The sequence below is a fragment of the Geotrypetes seraphini genome, chromosome 2 (genome assembly GCF_902459505.1).
Source record: "Geotrypetes seraphini chromosome 2, aGeoSer1.1, whole genome shotgun sequence".
Lineage (NCBI taxonomy): Eukaryota > Metazoa > Chordata > Amphibia > Gymnophiona > Dermophiidae > Geotrypetes > Geotrypetes seraphini.
The window spans coordinates 379,692,560-379,713,042 of record NC_047085.1 but is presented as its reverse complement, the minus strand read 5'-3'; the positions used below and the strand labels follow the sequence as shown (position 1 = coordinate 379,713,042).

The 20,483-nt window shown below is 43.5% G+C and overlaps 1 protein-coding gene across 1 annotated transcript in view; it reads left to right on the top strand.

The window, feature by feature from the left end:
- Positions 1-20,483, top strand: part of SLC39A6 (solute carrier family 39 member 6) — a 100,648-nt gene that overhangs the window by 14,601 nt on the left and 65,564 nt on the right. The window contains exon 3 of the mRNA XM_033930654.1: positions 5,790-5,959. Within this exon, the coding sequence (XP_033786545.1) occupies positions 5,790-5,959 (170 nt within the window). The remainder of the gene's footprint in view (positions 1-5,789; positions 5,960-20,483) is intronic.

The window sequence follows — 20,483 nt, the reverse complement described above, 5'->3', positions numbered from 1 at the left end:
GACTGAAAATTCTACTGTGAAAATCAGTTACAGATTTAGAGGCTAAAATCGGTTCTGTACAATCAGCAGAAGCAACAATAAATTAAGGGTGTTTCTGCATTATGTGAATGAAACAAGTTTTTAAATTTTGTTTCACTCTGCTTACCTGTGTGATCGCCAAGGGAAAAGTTTTGTAGATATTTAAACTTAATCACCAAAAATCATTCATCCAAAATTGCCAATGAAATGACCTAATATACAAGCATAATGTAATTAGGCGACTAACGAGGTAAATGGTCCCCAGAGATATAGATAAACTAATGTCTCAAAACCTCTCCTGCTTCAGACATAAAGTTGAAGTAGGGAACACATCCTGGGTCAAAAAAACCCCTCCATTACCAGTTCTATTCTTTAAATCAAATCAATTCTTCAAGTCAAATTCACCAAGTAAGCAAAATTAACGTCACTTATCTGCAAAGTGTCAAATCTCCCAGCGGCAAAATAGCAGAAATTCAGATTCCAGGACTTGGACACTAATCTCTGTATTTTTCACCACCTCATCCCAGATACAGACTCGCTTCATAGGGTTCCCAACAAGGCCATTTTTCATAAACAGCTTCATCAGGGGAAACACTATAAAATGTAAAAATAAATAAATAAAGCATTTTAGAAAAATAAAAAATAATGTGAAAGATATAATATAAACATTCAGTACAAGAAGTACCATCTAAATACTGCTTCTGCTTCAATAGTTCATTACAAAATGGCCCCTCGGCGTCAGGCATGGCTTATAGAGCAAGTCACAGTGATGTCATAAAGCACCAATCAGACAATAATTTAAAAAACAGCCCACCATTTGATCATTGTATTCAAATCAGCAGGTTTACAGGTGTTGAGTTTAAACATCTATCTCTGCTCATGTTGTTTAACGAGGGTTTTGAAATCACCCCCACGTATAGACGGTATGACTTTTCTAAAATCCAGCAGCGCATTTCAGAAAACAAATGATTAAGTGACGCCTCTAGTCCAGAGCATGATAGACAAGATATTTGCTCAGTAATCCTGGTCTTAAATGAACGAGAAGTTTGTCCCACGTATAATTTATCACAGGGACACTGGCTAAAGTAAATCATCCTGCTTGTTTCACATGTAGTATATTCACACAAAAAATAGTCTTTATTATCCTGAGTATTTTTGAAGAAAGTGCATTCCTTTGTTACTGAATAGACTGAACAATGGCCACATTTTAAAATGACCCACCCTCACCCTCATTTTAAATGTGGCCATTGTTCGGTCTATTCAGTAACAAAGGAATGCACTTTCTTCAAAAATCTTTAGGATAATAAAAAAGGGAAGAAGCCCCATTACAATAAACAACAATTTTCTCTTCCTTGGGTCATTATAATGGGAGAGTGGACACAAAGAAATAAGTTGTCTTTTTGTGGATGATACTAAGCTCTTTAATAGGGTTACTGCCACCTCCCCCCCCCCCCCACCCTGGAAGGTGTGGATAACATGAGGTGTGATCTGGTGAAGCTTGAAGAATGGTCTGATATGCACATACTGAATTGATCTGTTAGTAAGTGTGCATCTATATACTGAACTTGTCTGTAAGGTGATCTTGGGAAGATCAGGTGCAAAAATTGAAGAGTGAAAAATTTTCATTGGATAGAAAATTTTAATTTTTTGACTACAATTTATAGAAGGCATTTTTGATAACTGTAGTAATCTGGGACACACTAATGGCATAAGTGAACCAGCAAACCAAGATCTTTATCTTGGAGAACTGTCGGAATAGTCCAGTCATCACCCATAAATTGAGTTGGTAGGTTAGGAGGAAATCTTTTTGTACCATAAATAAGACCTCAGCTATTTTCGTGTTCAATTCCAGGATATTTTGAGGCATCCAAATTTTAATAGTCTGGGTACAGAGACAAGTACAGTATAATTAGTAGCATAAAACAAAGAACTATGACCTAGTTTCACTAACCTTCCTTTCCCTGTCCGATCCGTGGGCGATTGCAGGCAGGTCGATGAATTCACTAAAGGCCAGCATGCAAATAGGAGTGATTGGAGAAATGCCCCCCATTGACCACACGGATCGTTAGTGAGTGATCCTGAAGAATGTGCAGACCATCTGTAGATGGTCTGCGCATGCTTAAGGAGCTACGAGCTGCTTTTTTTTGTTTTTTTACTACTTCATGAGCCCGTGGTTTTAACCTGCAACCCACGGGTTAAAACCACGGGCTTGCACTGTGGGGGAAGGGAAGGAGAGTTGGGGGCGGCGCGAGGAGAGTCGGGGCTGAAAAAGGCAGGAGAAGCGAAGTCAGGCTGAGAAAGAGCAGGAAAGGTCGTGGGTGACTGGTCCCCCACCAGTCACGTTTTGGATTGGCCAGCCCAGTTGGTGTTCCTGGAAAAGTTTAGTGCAGGGGTGTCCAACCTGTGGCCCAAGGGCCGCATGCGGCCCAGTGAAGTATTTTGTGTGGCCCCTGTCAAGGACTATGCAGTGTTTTCCTCTGCTGCTCCCGGGTGTTTACCGTCTTGCTGGCTCCCTCCTCTGTCTTGCTGCAGAGTTTTGCAACCCCAGAAACTTTTTTTTTGACCATTGCGGCCCAATGAAGCCAAAAGGTTGGACACCCCTGGTTTAGTGAATCACGTCCCTTCCTACTTTGCATGCTATTTACCCTCATTTGCATATGTGGATCAGAATCGGATCGGCCACGAGGTTAGTGAATCGGGTCGGGGTCGCAAACCGATCGTACACGATCGGTTTGCTTAGTGAATCTAGCCCTATGAACTGGAGGAAAAATCTGGATGTTGGCATAAAATCTACGGCCCATTCCCAGATTTGATAACAGTTTACAGTTTACAAACCTCTTCTAAATACAGATTAAAAAGTAGCAAAGAGTACAGACCCCCTACAAAATGCTTATTGGAAGTAAGACTTGATATCTATAGCAGGTAAAATTTTCAAAATACCTATAAATACAATTATCCTAGGACAAGCAGGCAGCATTCTAACATATGGGTGATGTCATGCGCAGGGCTCGGTACGGACAGCATGAAAAGTGTACTGTCACTTTAAGTTTTAAGAAACTTCGACTGTCTGCACTGCACATGCACGAGTTCCTTCCTGTCCGACGCTTGCTCATGATACCTCAGTTCTTCATTTTCCGAGGAGTGAAGAAGTCTATTTTGACTGAACTCTGTTCAGTTGGCATTGCCTTCCTGCTTCATGTTTTTTTTTTTGTTTTTTTTTCTTTTTTCCAAATTTAGTCTACTTTTTGTTTTGTTTTGTTTTTTTCCTTTTTTTTTTTTTTTCCTTCAACCTTGGGCTTTGACTTCGAGTTTCTTACCCTGGCGGGACTTAGTTAACCACTGAGTTTAATCTCGCTTAAGAGATTTTTCCTGTGTCGAAACCTACAATGGGGTTTCAAAATTGCTGCAGGTGTCAGAGGCCTATTTCCATAACTGATCCACATAATTTATGTCTTTAGTGTTTGGGCCCTGATCATCATATTGAATCGTGTGTTAAGTGTTCCACCTTGCAAAAGCGTTCCATTAAAGCCAGTCGTATCCAATGGGAAAAGCTATTTGCCTCCGCTATGGACATCGGGAAAACCTTCGGAGCCCTCGTCTTTGAAAACTCCTACATTGACATTGGGAAATCTATCATTGGGGAATCATCCACTTCCCAGCAAGCTTTGTAGGTCTTAAGTCCCTTGATGTAGACCACGCATCAATGCCATCAATCTAAGGATCTGAAGGTTGTCTCTCCTCCCAGGTGTGCATCCTCATTGAAGTCACCCTCTCCGAGTCAACCTGTTGCACCGATAGTACTGACTAGTGCATTGGTTCCCAACCCTGTCCTGGAGGAACACCAGGCCAATTGGGTTTTCAGGCTAGCCCTAATGAATATGCATGAAGCAAATTTGCATGCCTATCACTTCCATCATATGCAAATCTCTCTCATGCATATTCATTAGGGCTAGCCTGAAAACCCGATTGGCCTGGTGTTCCTCCAGGACAGGGTTGGGAATCACTGGACTAGTGAGCCTTCAGTACTGGTGTATGCTGCTTAGCAGGCATCGTAGGCCTTGACGGTATTGAGTCTCTTGAAGCAGGCCAAAAGACGTCATCATTGTTCTGCTGAGTTGCAGGTTGTTCCTCCCATATGGGTTGCGTCTTCTGTCGAGTCACCCATGTCGAAACAACCTGCTGCACAGACGGTTATGGTAGCTTTTCTCCTGGATGGAACGGACTAATCCTGCTGTTCCTCTCTTGCTCAATTTCCTAGTTCAGCTTCAGTAGGAATCAGCCTCCAGGCTTTTTGTACCCTTTGGTGGGCCAAACAGCCATGATACTATTTTTTATTCTAGCCAGAGACAAAAGTTTTCTCTCAGGAGTTGGAAGTCTATTTTCATTTTTAGTGTCTTTTAAGGTGATCTCAGCAGATGCTGGTTTTTTTTCCTCATCCTTCTAGACTCTATTAGCTGTGTCTACACAACCTTCTTGCAGCAGCCTTATCAGGAGTAGGCGAGATATTTTCACTATTCTAGACTCTCTATATTATCTAGCCTTTCACCTACCGGTAATATTCCCTACCCCTCTCCTACTCAGCTTTTGGCTTCACTTCAGTCGCAGTTTGCCTTCGGGTTATGAGCACTTCTGTGTTCAGGTCAACAAACTATTCATCCTCTAATTCCAAACTTTGCATGGGTCTTGTCGACCTCCACTGGCCTCTAGTGGGTTGGGATCCTTGCCTTGTTCTCTCTACACCAGTGGTTCCCAAACCCTGTCCTGGGGGACCCCCAGCCAGTCGGGTTTTCAAGATATCCCTAATGAATATGCATGAGAGAGATTTGCATACCTGTCGCTTCCATTATATGCAAATCTCTCTCATGCATATTCATTAGGGATATCTTGAAAACCCGACTGGCTGGGGGTCCCCCAGGACAGGGTTTGGGAACCACTGCTCTACACTGTTGTTCCCTTCTTTGGAGTCTTGTACAGTTTGACAACATGATACAGTAATTTCTCTCTACTACTCCTTTTTGTCCAGACAACAAGTGTCAGGAGATGTCATATACATCTCATTATGCTTCTATTTTTCTCTCTTCAGCCTTATTCTCACCCTGGAGAAATTGCTCTTCCTACCTTAGCCTGCTACAGAACCTTGGTTTTCTCTTTCAAACAACTACGCTCTACAGAACCTCTTCTCACCCCGGTTCATCCTTTTCTTTTCTCATGGGTTACCTTTGCCTATCCCTGAAGCTCTATTTCCTCATACCTTACAATCTGTGTCGCTTTTGCATGTTTGGGCTATACTGCAACTTGGGGCATCTCTGATAAGCCCGTAAGCTCTCAACCTTTCTCGCTTCAGTTGCATTCTTAACGTTCCTCTCCCATAGGTACATTTTGCAGTGCAGCTACTTAGTCCTCAGTCTACTCATTCATACACCTCTCCTGTCTGGAATCTTTTCCACAAGGGAGAGGTGCTTTGGCCAATTATTTTTTTCTACAAAATGTCTTTACTTCATTGGCCAACTCTCTCTCCATCCCGTTCCAATAAGCTAGGGAGTCCTATACACGGAACTGAGGTACCACAAGTGAGCGTCGGGCAGGAAGGCACTTGCGATGTTTCTTAAAACTTAAAGTTGCAGTACCGTATACTTTTCATGTTGTCTGTACCGGGCTCCGTGGATGACGTCACCCATATATGAGAATATCTGCCTGCTGTCTCCGGATAACACCCGTTACAGTAAGTAACTGTGCTATATTGCAAAAATGTTTTATTTTTCTCATTGCAGCCTGGATTGGTGGTGTCATAGCCATTTCTATCATCAGTTTCCTGTCCCTGTTGGGAATCATTTTTGTGCGTTTGATGAATCGTGTGTTTTTCAAGTTTCTACAAAGCTTTCTTGTGGCATTGGCAGTGGGGGCCCTTAGTGGGGATGCATTTTTGCATCTCCTTCCACATGTAAGTGAATTCTTTTATTTTAGCCATTCCCTTAATATTATTTAATAAAGTATAATTCTAAGTATTATTTACTTATTGTGCATGCAAATTAATAATTTTTATTTTATTTCACTTGATGACAATGACTCAAGTGAAGTACAAGAGAAATAAAAATTGTTTAAAAAATTCAAAACTGAACACCATAAATCTAGATTGAGCCCACTAAAATTAATAATCAATATGATATTGACTATAATTATTAGTTTTTATAGGATTCAGATATTTAGCCTGTTTGTGTAGAAAGACCTTGCTAGAGTGGCTGATATTTAATAAGGATGTATTCACAGTGATAAACCTGGGGAAAAGCAGTCCTATCTATTGTTCAATGCTGGGTTCCTTATTAAGCGTTTAGGCAGGAATGGAGAATAACATAATACCTCTTTTATGGATCTATGGCTTGACTACACACGGAGGTGGGTACTCTACCTCAAAAGACAGGAATTGAACAAGGTAGAGAGAAGGGCAACACATGACAGGAAGCTGTTCAATCCCCTTTTAAGAAGAGAAGCTGTGAACAGATTAGAGCTCTTCAGCTTGGAGAAAAACACTGATATGAGAGGTTTATAAAGTCATGAATGGGGCAGAACAGGTTAATAAGGTTAATAAGAACATAAGAATTGCCGCTGCTGGGTCAGACCAGTGGTCCATCGTGCCCAGCAGTCCACTCACGTGGCGACCCCCAGGTCAAAGACCAGTGCTCTAAATGAGTCCAGCCTCACCTGCGTACATTCCAGTCCAACTTTGTCTTGAATCCCTGGAGGGTGTTTTCCCCTATAACAGACTCCAGAAGAGCAATCCAGTTTTCTACCACTGCAGGAACTCACAGCAGCCATTTGCTATGAGTGATCTGCACGGGGTAGGAGCGTAGGAAGATCGTTCCTGCCCCCCGAAAGCCCACTAGACCACTAGGTAAGGTCTGGGATGGCGGGAGGGAGGCAGGAAAGGTCTGTAATGCAGCTTCATTTAAAAAAATAAAATAAAAATTGCGGATACTGAAACCGCAGATTCGGAGGGCTCACTGTAGTCTATTCCAGGCAAACAGGGCAAAAAGGTAAAAGGAGTGAAGTCTCGAATTGGCAGTGGAGGAGAAGGGTTCAGATAAAACTTCATCCTATGCCCTCATTGCAGAGTTTCCTTTCAAATGAAAGAGGCTTGACTCATGCACATTTTTTTTACATAGGTATTTAAATTTGTAAACAATTCTTATTGACAGAAAACAGGTGGAACCAAAGGCGAACAGTTGCATACAAAAGACAGTAAACAGAGGCGGGATATCTGCTAGAACAACTCAGAACAGTACAAAATCATGTGTCATTTATACCCACCCACAAACCCCAGAAATCTCTTCCAAATCATCCCCCCCCCCCATATTTACCCTACAAGCAGGGAGAGGGATGCAATCCCAAAAAGGGAACAAAAGATCACACATGATTCCCCCAGGGTCTGGACTCTGATGACCCCAGGGCAGTCAGCGGGGCTAAACACCCTCTCCCCCCAAAAATAACCAACAAAAACAACCTAGATCCCCCTCCCCTCTTCCGCTCCCCACCCCCAGAACAGAGGGATGCGAAGAACCAGAACCAATGTGGGTACACCCAACAACTAAGGTAGGGAATTAAGTATGAGGCTACATCCCCTAGGGGACATAGAGCGCAAATATGGGTCCCAAAGAAGCAGAAAACAACGCCGACGCTTAAGAGAGATCCCCACCTCCCGCACGAGCCAAATGGTTAGCCAAAACCCTGGCCAACAACTTCACTTCACAATTGAATAACGATATGGGGCGGTATGATTCCAACTTAGTAGGATCACGCCCCCGCTTGGGAAGAACAATGATTTGGGTCATATTGAGATAAGCAGGCATAGCCTCCGCATCAACCATCGCATTAAACATAGCCTTAAGGGGGGAAACAGTAGTCGCATCAACTTATAAAATTTAGCCCGAAAGCCATCTGGACCGGGAGTCTTCAAGGTAGGGCTCTGACGAATAGCTAAGTCCACCTCTACTTCAGTCAGTGGGGCATTCAACAGTGTCAAATGAGCAGGGGTCAGTCCATGTCCATATACATCTCCCCCGGCAGGCCTTGCAGTGAAGGCTCAGCATACAACGAAGCATAATAGTCCCGAAACGCCTGACAAATGGCCTCATCATCAGTGAGAGGCCCAGAACTCTGCGAGGTGAGAGAAACAATTTTCTGTCTGCTTTCCCAGTGCAAAATCAAACGGGCTAAAAGGTGACCACATTTATTACCATAGGCATAGAATTTATACTTATAGTAAGCCAAACCTTTAGTCGCATGGTGGTGAAGCCTCACATTCAAAGTGACTTGCACATCTAGCAAGGTCTGTCGATTAGCTGCAGTGGGGCGGCGACCATACTCTCGACGAAGAGCCACCAATTGCCGGGATAAGCGTAAAATTTCCCGATCTCGACTCTTCCGAGCCTGCGTGACATAGCTAATAATATGACCTCGGAAAACCGCTTTAGTGGCCTCCCAAAAGAGGACCAGGTCATCTCCATGTTGTCTATTATGAAAGGAGTAATCCTTCCAGCAAGCCGACAATGAATCATAAAACTTAGGATCTTGCCCAAGCCGAAGAGGATACGTCCATGAACAGGGATGTGAAGTCTGGTCAGGAGGAGCCCACTCCAACCACGCCCAAGCGTGATCAGAGATTGCATAAGGGCCAATAAGTGGTACAATAAGTGTCCATACGACCAGAGAAAAAATAGTCCGCAAAATTAACAGGTAATCAATGCGGAACTGGGTAGAATGAGCTCGAGACATATGAGTAAAGTCCTTCTCCAAAGGATGCAAAATCCGCTAAACATCCTCAAGCTCCAAGAACTGACAGAACGACGAGAGTCCCCTACTGTCCTGGGCTTGACGATTCGGAGCCGCAGTGGAACGATCCAAGAAAGGATCCCAGACTGTGTTAAAGTCCCCTCCCACGAACATTGAAAGACCAGGATGAGGTGAGAAAATCGTATGTAAACGCTGGTAAAATTTTCGGTTATAGGAGTTTGGGGCATAAATACTACCCAAGAAAACAGTACAACCGCAGTCCGGTCCTTACAAAAAACATATCGCCCATCCGAGTCAGCCGCCACAGGAACAAGTTGATTAGCCACCCCCTTACGAATAAGAATGGCTACCCCACACTTCCTCCCTGAACCCTCCGCTGCGACACAAGAGTTCACCCAGTCTCGCTGTAGTTTGAGATGCTCCGCTGCAGTAAAGTGTGTCTCCTGCAGTAGCACAATGTCAGCCTGAAGCCTTTGTAAATTACTGAGAATTTTACATAGATATTTGAATGTCTCTATCATATCTCCCCCTCCCCCGCCTTTCCTTCAAAGTATACAGATTGAGATCTTTAAATCTGTCACCATATGCCTTATCACAAAGATCACACACTATTTTAGTAGCCTTCCTCTGGACCGACACCATTAACTGAAGAAATCTGTCCATTGAAGTCTGTTTGCAGTGACATCTGTTGGTATATTACACTTTTGATATTATTTTTCCTTAAAATCAAAGGAATGTTTGAGAACTCTCTTCAAATATTCCTTCCTCTTACAGTACTTCCAGGTCAAAGAAATATACATGCACTCACACCATGAGCGATTTTCTACATGTTTTCCTACTCGTTAAAACTTTCAAAGCTGTATTCTGTGCAATCTGTCCATGTATAAACTTTTAAAATATAGTAAATACCTTGGTTTGCATTGTTTTGTATAATTTTTCATTTCTTTTAAAAAGCTTGCATATTTTGTTATTTTATGATAGCAACTTCTAACTTCTCACATGCTTGATACTATAGGTGCTATATATATTATATCAGACTACTTTAACTAATTTGATATAGTTCCTGTAGATGCATTTTGATTTTAATCTGCTATTTTGGTTCAAGATGGTAACAAAAGCCTGGGGAATGTGAAAATGAGCTGTTTAGCATATTTTTTTAAACCATTTTAAACTTACCAATGAACGGAGTTTTCAGAGAGGAGTATAAGGAGAAATGAGAGAGCTGCAGAGTGAAAGCACAAGTCAATAAGAGAAGTTTGAACTGTGTGTGGAAATGGATAGGGAGCCAATAAAGCGACTTGAAGATAGGGGTAATGTGAGCATAGTGATGCTGGTGAAATATAAGTTATGCAGCAGAATTTTGAATGGATTGAAGGGGAGAGAGATGGTTTAATGGAAGACCTGTGAGAAGCAGCTTTGCTCGAGTTGGTTGTGTCAGCCAGATATGTTGCACAGCTGCAACACCTAGCTGTATTGATATCCTACAGCAACGTTTATACAGTAGAATCTGTTATCCAGCTCCCAAGGAGATTGGTGGATGCCAGATAATTAGTTTCTGGTTGCTTGAGAGTTACTGTAAAAATAAGTTTGGTCTCCCTTCCCACCTCACTGTGTCATCCCCACCCCCCACTTGTAGGTTCAGCATTTGTTCTTCCCTTCTTTCTCTTCCACTTTCTCCTCCTCTTCCCTCCCTCCTCTTCCCTCCTTGATGGCATTGAGCTGGTCCTGCTAACCCCTTCCCTCCCTCCATTCCCGAAGCAGCAAAGCGTTCTGACAACACCCCTCCCTCCCTCCCTCACCAGAAGTGTAGCGGCAGCCAGCAAGCAGAGGAAGCAGCCTCTTTACCGGCGTTTCCTCTGCTTGCCAACTGCTGCTACAGCTTTGGGTGAGGAAGGGAAGGGGATTTCTCAGGATTCTCTGCTGCTTCTGGAACAGAGGGAGAGAGAGGATAGTCAGGACCAGCTCTACTGCATTGGGAACAGAATGAGGGTGGGGGGATTCTCAGGACTAGCTGCTTATGGAATGGAGGGAGTGAGGGAAATTTGTGACTGCCACAATGCTTCGGGAACTGGAGGAAGGGAGATTTGTGGCTGCTACTGATGTCTCGGGGGCTGAAAGGGAGGGAGAGGGGTTTTTGGGTTAGGAGCACCACTTTGGATGTTATTTGAGGCAGTGGTTCCCAACCCTGTCCTGGAGGACCACCAGGCCAGTCGGGTTTTCGGGATAGCCCTAATGAATACGCATAGAGCAGATTTGCATGCCTGTCACTTCCATTATATGTAAATCTCTCTCATGCATATTCATTAGGGCTAGCCTGAAAACCCGACTGGCCTGGTGGTCCTCCAGGACAGGGTTGGGAACCACTGATCTGAGGAGCGTGAGAGACAGGTTTGTGGGTTTGTTTGTTTGTTTGTTTTTTTTTTCCAGTTGGTTGAGAGTGCCAGTTAACTGAGATCCTACTGTAGCAGCCATCTATGTGGTATACAGTTCTGTGACATAGCACCAGCAACTAATTCAGTAAGGAAGACATAGGATTATGTACAGTAGCTGTTATTTCCCACTAGTCGTGACCAACTTGTTGCAAGACGTAACAATATTAAGCAACATTGACACATTGTGGAAATATATCAGTGCTTTCAAAATAAGAAACCACTTTTGTCAGACATACCTCAACCTATACAACGTGTACTGGACATATATATTTGGATCTTAGAAACATGACTGCAGTTAAAGTCCAAATGGCCCATCTAGTCTGCCCATCCACAGGAACCATTATCTCGTTCTCTCTCAGAGATCCCACGTGCCTATCCCAAGTCCTCTTGAATTCAGACACAGTCTCTGTTTCCATCATCTCTTCCGGGAGACTGTTCCATGCATCTACTACACTTTCCGTAAAAAAGTATTTCCTTAGATGACCCCGGAGCCTCTTAACTTCATTCTATCCCCTCTCATTGCAGAGTTTCCTTTCAAATGAAAGAGACTTGACTCGTGCACATTTATATTATGTAGGTATTTAAACATCTCTATCGTATCTCTCCTCCCCCGCCTTTCCTCCATAGATTGAGATCTTTAAGTCTGTCACCATACGCCTTATCACGAAGATCACACACCATTTTAGTAGCCTTTCTCTGGACCAATTCCGTCCTGCATCCTTCTAGTTTTTGACGGCACCTTTTCAACCTGTTTGGCCACCTTAAGATCATCACATACAATCACATCCAACTCACTCTACCCACAATCACAATCAATCAACTACCCGGATTTCTCACTTTTACACATCTCTATTCCACAAGAAAACATAACAAATCACATTACTGCTATCTCAAATAAAAGAAGACGCCAACGAACCCTTAAAAAAAGAATAAGGCAAGTAAAACCCATCAAAACCAATACCGCTACCAAACCTATCGCACCCACATCTGTCCCCTGTGCATACCTTAATGCTAAATCTGTCAGGAATAAAGCCTTCCTAATTAATGATTGGATCATTAACAAGCAAATAGCCTGCCTTTTACTAACTGAAACATGGTTACTATCAGAAGATGATCCAATAATAATTGACCTCCTACCAGACAATTTTAAAATCCTTACGCTAAACCGCGTGGGAAAAAAAGGAGGAGGTCTAGCAATTATTCTTAAAGATGGATTTGAGTTGGAACTATTAGATTCCAAAATGAGCGACCAACTAGAAATTCTAGCCTGTAAAATTAGCAACCGTCATCTAGAAGAATCCCTATCATGCATATTATTCTATGTCCCACCAAAAAGTTGGCCAAAAGCCAAAGAAGACTTCTGTGCATTTGTCCTAAACAATTCACTCGGCTCTTCTTACAATATCATCGCAGGAGACATAAACATTATGGAATGCCCTACCACAACAACTCAGAGAAGAACAACATTTAGATAAATTCAAAACCAATTTGAAGACGTTCTTATTTCGTGACGCCTTTGCCTGTCCTTAAACCCACCTTCCTTTTCTTCTCTTCTTCTTCTCTATTTCCCTTCTCTCGTTTTTCTTTTTTTTTTTCTCTCTTCTTCTTTCTTCTCTACTCCATTTCGCTGATTCCTATTTATTAAACCAACCGCTTTAAAAAAAAAAAAGTGACCCTTTCCAATATGTTTTCTTCCCATTCCCACTTTCTCCCTTTCTTCTCCAAAACATGTAACTTTTCCCCTCCCTTATCCTCACTTTCATGATAATCAAGTTATGTTTTTGATGTTCACCCATCGGCTTTTTATATTTATGACTTTTTTTCTCTTTTTATAATTTTATTGTAAACCGGCCAGATACCTGTTGATGGTCGGTATATTAAAAATTTAATAAACTTGAAACTTGAAACTAGATGAAGAGGACAATACAAACGCGAAAGAGTTTAAAAACTTTCTATCCCTACTCAATTACAACCTCCCTCTACCCGCACAAACACATGAAAAAAGCCATCAGTTAGATATGATAGCCATATCCACAAAGGACATCCCAAACCCTGCCATCTCTATACATAATGGCACCTGGTGTCATGATATCTGGTCTGATCATTTTACTTATTATTTCAAGCTAATCTGGTCTTATTCTAAATCTAAAACACGCCTAATAATAAAAAGAGAACATCACACCAGAGGCTATATTAATCCAATAGATTTCTGGTCACAATATGAATTGCAATCAGAGATAGAAGAAGGAATCGATTTCTGGGATCACTGGATGACAACCAGCACATCCATTTTAGATAAAATCGCCCCTACACGCAATAGCAAAAGCAATGCAAATAAATATAACAAATGGTTTGACACCGAACTTCTAAAACTGAAACAACGAGCTAGACGACTAGAAAGAACTTGGAAAAAACCAGGAGAACTAACAGACCGTAACAAATGGAGAGCTAACATAAAAATCTACAAACAAATGATAAAAGACAAACGTAAAGCATTCTACTCAATTAAAATCAACTCATCTTGTAATGGTTCACAAGGAATCAATACAAAAGAGCTATTCAACCTGATCACAAATTTATTTGACACCGCTCGCTACACAACACCCACACACAACTCTAAGTTACCCTCTGCAAATGACTTAGCACTACACTTCAATTCGAAAATTAAAAACCTTAGAATTCATTGTTCAACAAATGACCCTAGTGATCATCCGATACCTATCACCCAAGGAAATGATACACTGGCAGACATGATCTGGAGCTCCTTTCAAGATTTAGAGTGGAACAATTACAACAGACTCTATAACAAATACTCTAAATCCTATTGCGTTCTGGACTCATGCCCCCCCAGAAATCATGAAAGCGGCATCTTTAGTATTTAAACTATCGTTGATGCAATATTTGGCTCATAACCTAAAAACTGGGAAGTTCCTCTCTAATAATGGTCACATAATAATAACCCCAATTCTAAAAAATCGAAAAGAATCTTCAGCTATAATATCCAACTACAGACCAGTAGCATCCATTCCGTTTATTGTAAAAATTATGGAGGGATTGGTACATACCCAACTGATGGATTATCTGGATCAGTTCTCTCTCCTACATGAAACTCAATCTGGTTTTAGACCGTTATTCAGTACTGAGACAGTAATTGCGGCTATTTTAGACAATCTGCGCCTACTGTTTAGTAATGGCCTTAATGCCCTGGTTATGCAATTCGATATGAGTTCTGCCTTTGATCTAGTAGACCACGGGAAACTGCTGCAATGCCTAGACGCCATTGGTATCAGGGACGAGGTGCTAAATTGGTTCCGTGGCTTCCTTATGTCCCGCACTTATCAAGTACGTTTTAATTATGAACTTTCAGATACCTGGAGCAGTCCATCCGGTGTGCCACAAGGGACTCCGCTATCGCCATTGCTCTTCAACGTCTGCATGTCCTCACTAGGTACGCAGCTAACCCAGTTAGGGATAAAACTATTTAGTTATGCAGATGATTTTACGATCATCATCCCATTTGTTAATTCTATCTCTGAAACTATTCCTAAAGCTTCAGAAGCCATAAACGTGATGGAGCACTGGATGACAACCTTTAGGCTCAAACTTAATTCAGAAAAGACAACTTTCTTCGTTGCTTCGTCACATCCGCTTGACACCAAATCACCACTATGTATCAATAATCTTAATTACCCTATCCAACCTACCATAAAGATACTAGGTGTAACTTTGGATCAGTGCCTAACCATGAGAGACCAGGTGGACTCCTTGATCAGAAAGGGATTTTTCACTCTCTGGAAACTCAGATCCATTAAAGCTTATTTCGATACATCGGCATTCAGAACCCTAGTCCAATCCCTCGTACTGAGTCTACTTGACTACTGTAACATCGCCTATTTAGCAATTTCCCAAAAGAACATGCAGCGTTTACAATTGATGCAAAATGCAGCGGTCAAACTGATCTTTGGGCTGAGGAAGTTTGACCATGTGACACCCTACTACCAGCAGCTGCATTGGCTGCCAATGGAGGCGCGCGTAAAGTTTAAATTTGCCTGCTTCTGCTTCAAAGCACTACACGGACTTGCCCCTAAATATATAACTGACCTTTTCGTCTTCTCAGCCAACAGACACAAGAGAAGCTCACATTCCAACTTCGTTTCTCCCCCAGTGAGAGGTTGTAAACTGAAAAAACACCATGAACATCTTCTCTCGCACCAAGCAGCATCATGGGGTAAAGACCTAGAACAATTGCTTTCGCCCACTACTTATGAGGAATTTAGGAAACGTCTGAAAACACACCTGTTCCTAAAGTATCTAGACAACTGATCCTCTCTTCTCTCTCCCCTCTATAGCGATTAACTTGTTCTATTGATCAAACTCTCCTCAAAAATGGATTTCCTGTCCTATTAACCCTCTTTCTTCCTCCCCTCTTAAAGTCAATCAATTTGTACCTTTGCTTAATCTTTGTAAACCGCATAGAAGTTCACGGTATTGCGGTATATAAGCTATTATTATTATTATAAGTTCTTCCCCCTCCCCCTAAACTGTACCGTTCCCTCTGGTTTTTGCAGCCCAAACGCATGACCTTGCATTTCTTAGCATTAAATTTTAGCTCCCAAACTTCAGACCATTCTTCAAGGTTTGTCAGGTCTTTCTTCATGTTATTCACACCATTTGGCGTGTCTACTCTATTGCAGATTTTGGTATCATCCGTAAAGAAGCAAATCTTATCCGACAACCCTTCAGCAATAAAAATATTAAAAAGAACATGCTCAAGAACAGACCCTTGAGGCACACCATTGGTAACATCCCGTTCCTCGGAGCAATCTCCATTGATCATTACCTTCTGTTGCCTTCCACTCAACCAGTTCCTGACCCAGCCCATCACTTTGCGACCCATCCCAAGGGCACTCAGTTTATTTATTAGACTTCTATGTGGAACACTGTCAAAGGCTTTGCTAAAATCTAAATACACCACTTCTAGCGCACATCGTCTATCCAATTCTCTGGTCACCCAGTCAAAGAAATTGATCAAATTAGTCTGACAAGACCTACTTCTAGTGAATCCATGTTGCCTACAGTCCTGTAATCCACAGGATTCCAGAAACTTGACCATTTTCTGTTTTAAAAATGTTTTCATTAATTTGCTTACCACAGAAGTCAGACTTACCGGCCTGTAATTCCCTACTTCTTCTTTACTTCCAATTTTGTGGAGAGGGACCACATTTGCACTTCTCCAGTCCTCCGGTACCACTCCCATCTGTAGAGACTCATTGAAAAGGTAAGTCAGCGGAGCTACTGGAACTTCCCTAAGTTCCTTCAGCACCCTCGGATGTAGATCATCCGGCCCTATTGCTTTGTCTACCTTTGTTTTAGCTACCTCCTCATGAACACAACCCTCTAAAAATCGATCAGGGTCTATTACTCCACCATCCCTATTCACGTTTGTCTTCTGCAGTCCTACTCCTGGAGCTTCAGTCATGAACACAGAACAGAAATATTTGTTAAGCAATTCAGCCTTTTCTTTATCAGCTTCTACATATTCCTTCCCTTCACCTTTGAGTCTCACAATGCCACTTTTGCACTTCTTCCTATCACTAATATATCTAACAAATGTCTTGTCTCCACGTTTTACCATGTCAGCTATTTTTTCTACCATTTGCATCTTTTCTTTCCTGACTACACAACCAGCCTCTCTTAACTTTTCCAGATATTTTTGCCTGGCTTCCTCTTTCTGCGATCTTTTGTAGTTTATGTAAGCTAACCTCTTATTCCTTACCTTCTCAGCTACTACTTTTGAAAGCCAATTGTTTTGAATAACTTTAAGTATCCAACAACTAGAAGAACAAATAAACTTAATTTTTCCAGTAACTGTAAAACAAGTCAAGTGGTATATATTGTCATCTTTCCATACAAACTACTTTACATGGACAAAACAAAGAGAATGATAAGATCATTGAACACTATAGTTGCATAATTAGACAAGGTTCCATACTTTTGGGTGCTGAACAAAGAATCATTTTTAAACTTAACACTACAAGCCCATATAGTCTTAATCAAGAAGTGGACTTTCAACCTTTTTTATGAAGTTATATGTGCTGTTATAAATTTATTCAATTCTTGTTTTATGTGATATACATATTATCACTTTTCTAGTACCTGCATTTATCCCAGGACAAGCAGGCAGCATATTCTTAACGCATGGGTGACATCACTGATGGAGCCCCGGTAAGGACCTTTTTAACTAGAAAATTCTAGTTGGCCGCACCGCGCATGCGCGAGTGCCTTCCTGCCCGACGGAGGAGAGCGTGGTCCCCAGTTTCTTCGTTTCCGCGGAGCGAAGAAGACGCATGTGTTTTCAACGGCCGTTGAAAAACTAATTTTTGCCTTCCCGCTCGCGTATTTTATAAATTATTTCCTTTTATTTTTGTTTTCAAAAAAAAAAAAAAAAAAACTCGTCGAGTTTTCTATATTTTTTCAGGCTGGCCCCGGCGGGGCCTGTTGCCACCATATAGGCCTCTGGATTCGATTTTGCGGAGGCCGTGTTTCCCTTCATGCCCCCTCAACCGGGTTTTAAGAAGTGCCAGCGGTGTGCACGCCCGATCTCCCTCACCGACCCACACAATTGGTGCCTCCAGTGCTTGGGTCCAGAGCATCGGGCTGACACCTGCACCCGCTGTGCTACGCTTAAAAAGCGTACTTTGAAAAATCGACAGATCCAGCAAAATATCTTGTTTGGTACTGGATCTGCCATGGAACCGGCTGCGACGTCGACGGCACCACAAAAGTCGGCACCGACGACATCGACACCACCGGATCCTTCCTCGGGGTCGTTGGGCCCAGGTAAGCCGGCTAAGAAGCCTCCCTCTTCCCTTGAGCGCCCTCCTGCCACGGTTTCGACACCGGCCCTCCCGACGCCACACCGACCCCGCAAACGCTCCGCTCCGATCTCGGTGAGTGCCTCATCATCGGCCTCCTCATCGCTGGAGCGTAGAGCGGCACCTATGGTACCGAAGAAGAAAAAAGCGGTACCGGTGCCTCCCCTGGACGACCGCATCGCGGCCATACTCCAAACACAGTTACAGGAGCAGCTGCAACAACAGCTCCAACAACTGTTGCCGGCGTTGCTGGCACCGCACCTTCCGGTACGGGACCGGTCCGAGCCCCACACCGTTCCATCGGTATCGACCCCCTCGGTACCGCTTAATACTTCCATGCCGGTGCTCTTGGCAGAAACACCTACAGTACATACCTGTGATGCTGCCGCCCCTGTCAGGTCTCAGGAACGACATCGGTCTTCCTCACCCGGTACCGCCTCGGTGCGCTCAGGCAAATCTCTCTCAAAGACCCGCCATGCCGAGCCCTCCACACCGATGTCCAAACGTACACACCCCGACGTTAGGGACCCAGACTTGTGGGAAGACTCCCCTCACGGTACCGAGGAGGACGCTTCATCAACCGATGAAGAACCCTCCATGACCGACACCGTCTCAAAACCAGAGCAATCCTCTTTCTCCAAATTTCTTAGGGAGATGTCAGCAGCTCTTTCCATTCCCTTGGAGTCCGACTCTAAAAAGTCTCAAGCTTTTCTCGATGCCCTAGACTTCGAGCAACCTCCCAAAGAATTTCTGAATTTGCCCGTCCACGACATCTTACAGGAAACTTTCTATAAAAACTGGGAAGCTCCCCTCACGGTTCCTGGAGCCCCTCGTAAGTTAGACAGCTTGTACCGGGTTATTCCAATCCCAGGTTTTGACAAGTCTCAATTGCCCCACGAGTCCCTCCTGGTGGAATCCACTTTGAAAAAATCTCAGGGTTCCAGTGTATATGCCTGCACCCCTCCTGGCAGAGAGGGTAAAACCATGGATAAATTTGGAAAGCGCCTTTTCCAAAATGCCATGTTAGCCAATAGAGCCAACAACTACACCTTCCACTTCTCCTTCTACATGAAGCATCTGGTGCAACAGCTCTCCTCCTTACAGAAATATCTTCCTGAACGTAAGGTCCCTCTTTTCCAACAGCATATTTTCAGCCTCCTCCAACTTAGGAAATTCATGGTTCGCTCCGTCTACGACTCATTTGAGCTGACCTCTCGCGCTTCTGCCATGGCGGTGGCTATGCGCCGTTTGGCATGGCTGAGAGTCTCTGACCTAGACATTAACCACCAGGACCGCCTGGCAAACGCACCTTGTCTGGGTGATGAACTCTTCGGAGAGTCCCTAGACTCCACAACCCAGAAACTCTCCGCACATGAGACCAGGTGGGACACTCTGATCAAACCTAAAAAGAAGACTCCACCTGCTCGCACCTACAGACGGCAGTCTTCCTACCAGCGCAGGTTCTCGGCCAGACCTCTCAACCCGCCTCAACAGCAGCTGCGCCGACCTCGGCAACAACATCAAACTCAGGCTCGCTCTCAGTCTCACCAACCTGCCAAGCCTCTACCTCCGTCAAAACCATCTCAGCCCTTTTGACTCTTTTCTCCAGGGCATAGCCAGTCTCCCAACATCATTGCCTCTTCCTCAGCCGATCGGAGGTCGCCTCCAACTTTTCCTCAGCCGTTGGGAGGTCATCACATCAGACCAATGGGTCCTCAACATCATTCGTCACGGCTACTCTCTCAACTTCCAGACTCTTCCACCAGACAATTCTCCCGTAGAGTCTGCTTCTCACTCCTCCCAAACCCCCCTCCTCCTAAGGGAGGTTCAATCCCTCCTTCTTCTCAATGCCATCGAAGAGGTACCTCCGGACCAAAGGGGTCAGGGATTCTACTCCCGCTACTTCCTGGTTCCCAAGAAGACAGGAGACCTCCGTCCCATCCTCGATCTCGGGGACCTCAACAAGTGTTTGGTCAAAGAGAAGTTCAGAATGCTCTCCCTGGCCACGCTGTACCCTCTTCTCTCTCAACACGACTGGCTATGTTCCCTGGACCTCAAAGAGGCCTACACTCACATCCCCATCAATCTGAATTCACTACGCTACCTCCGCTTTCAGGTTCAACACCGCCACTATCAGTACAAGGTACTACCCTTTGGCCTCGCATCATCGCCCAGGATGTTCACCAAGTGCCATATTGTGGTGGCGGCCTTCCTCAGGTCTCACAACCTCCAGGTGTTCCCCTACTTGGACGATTGGTTGGTGAAAGCAACTACGTCTCCACTTGTGCTGCAAGCCACTCATCACACCATCTCTTTCCTCCATCTCTTGGGGTTCGAGATCAACTACCCCAAGTCGCATCTGCTTCCCACA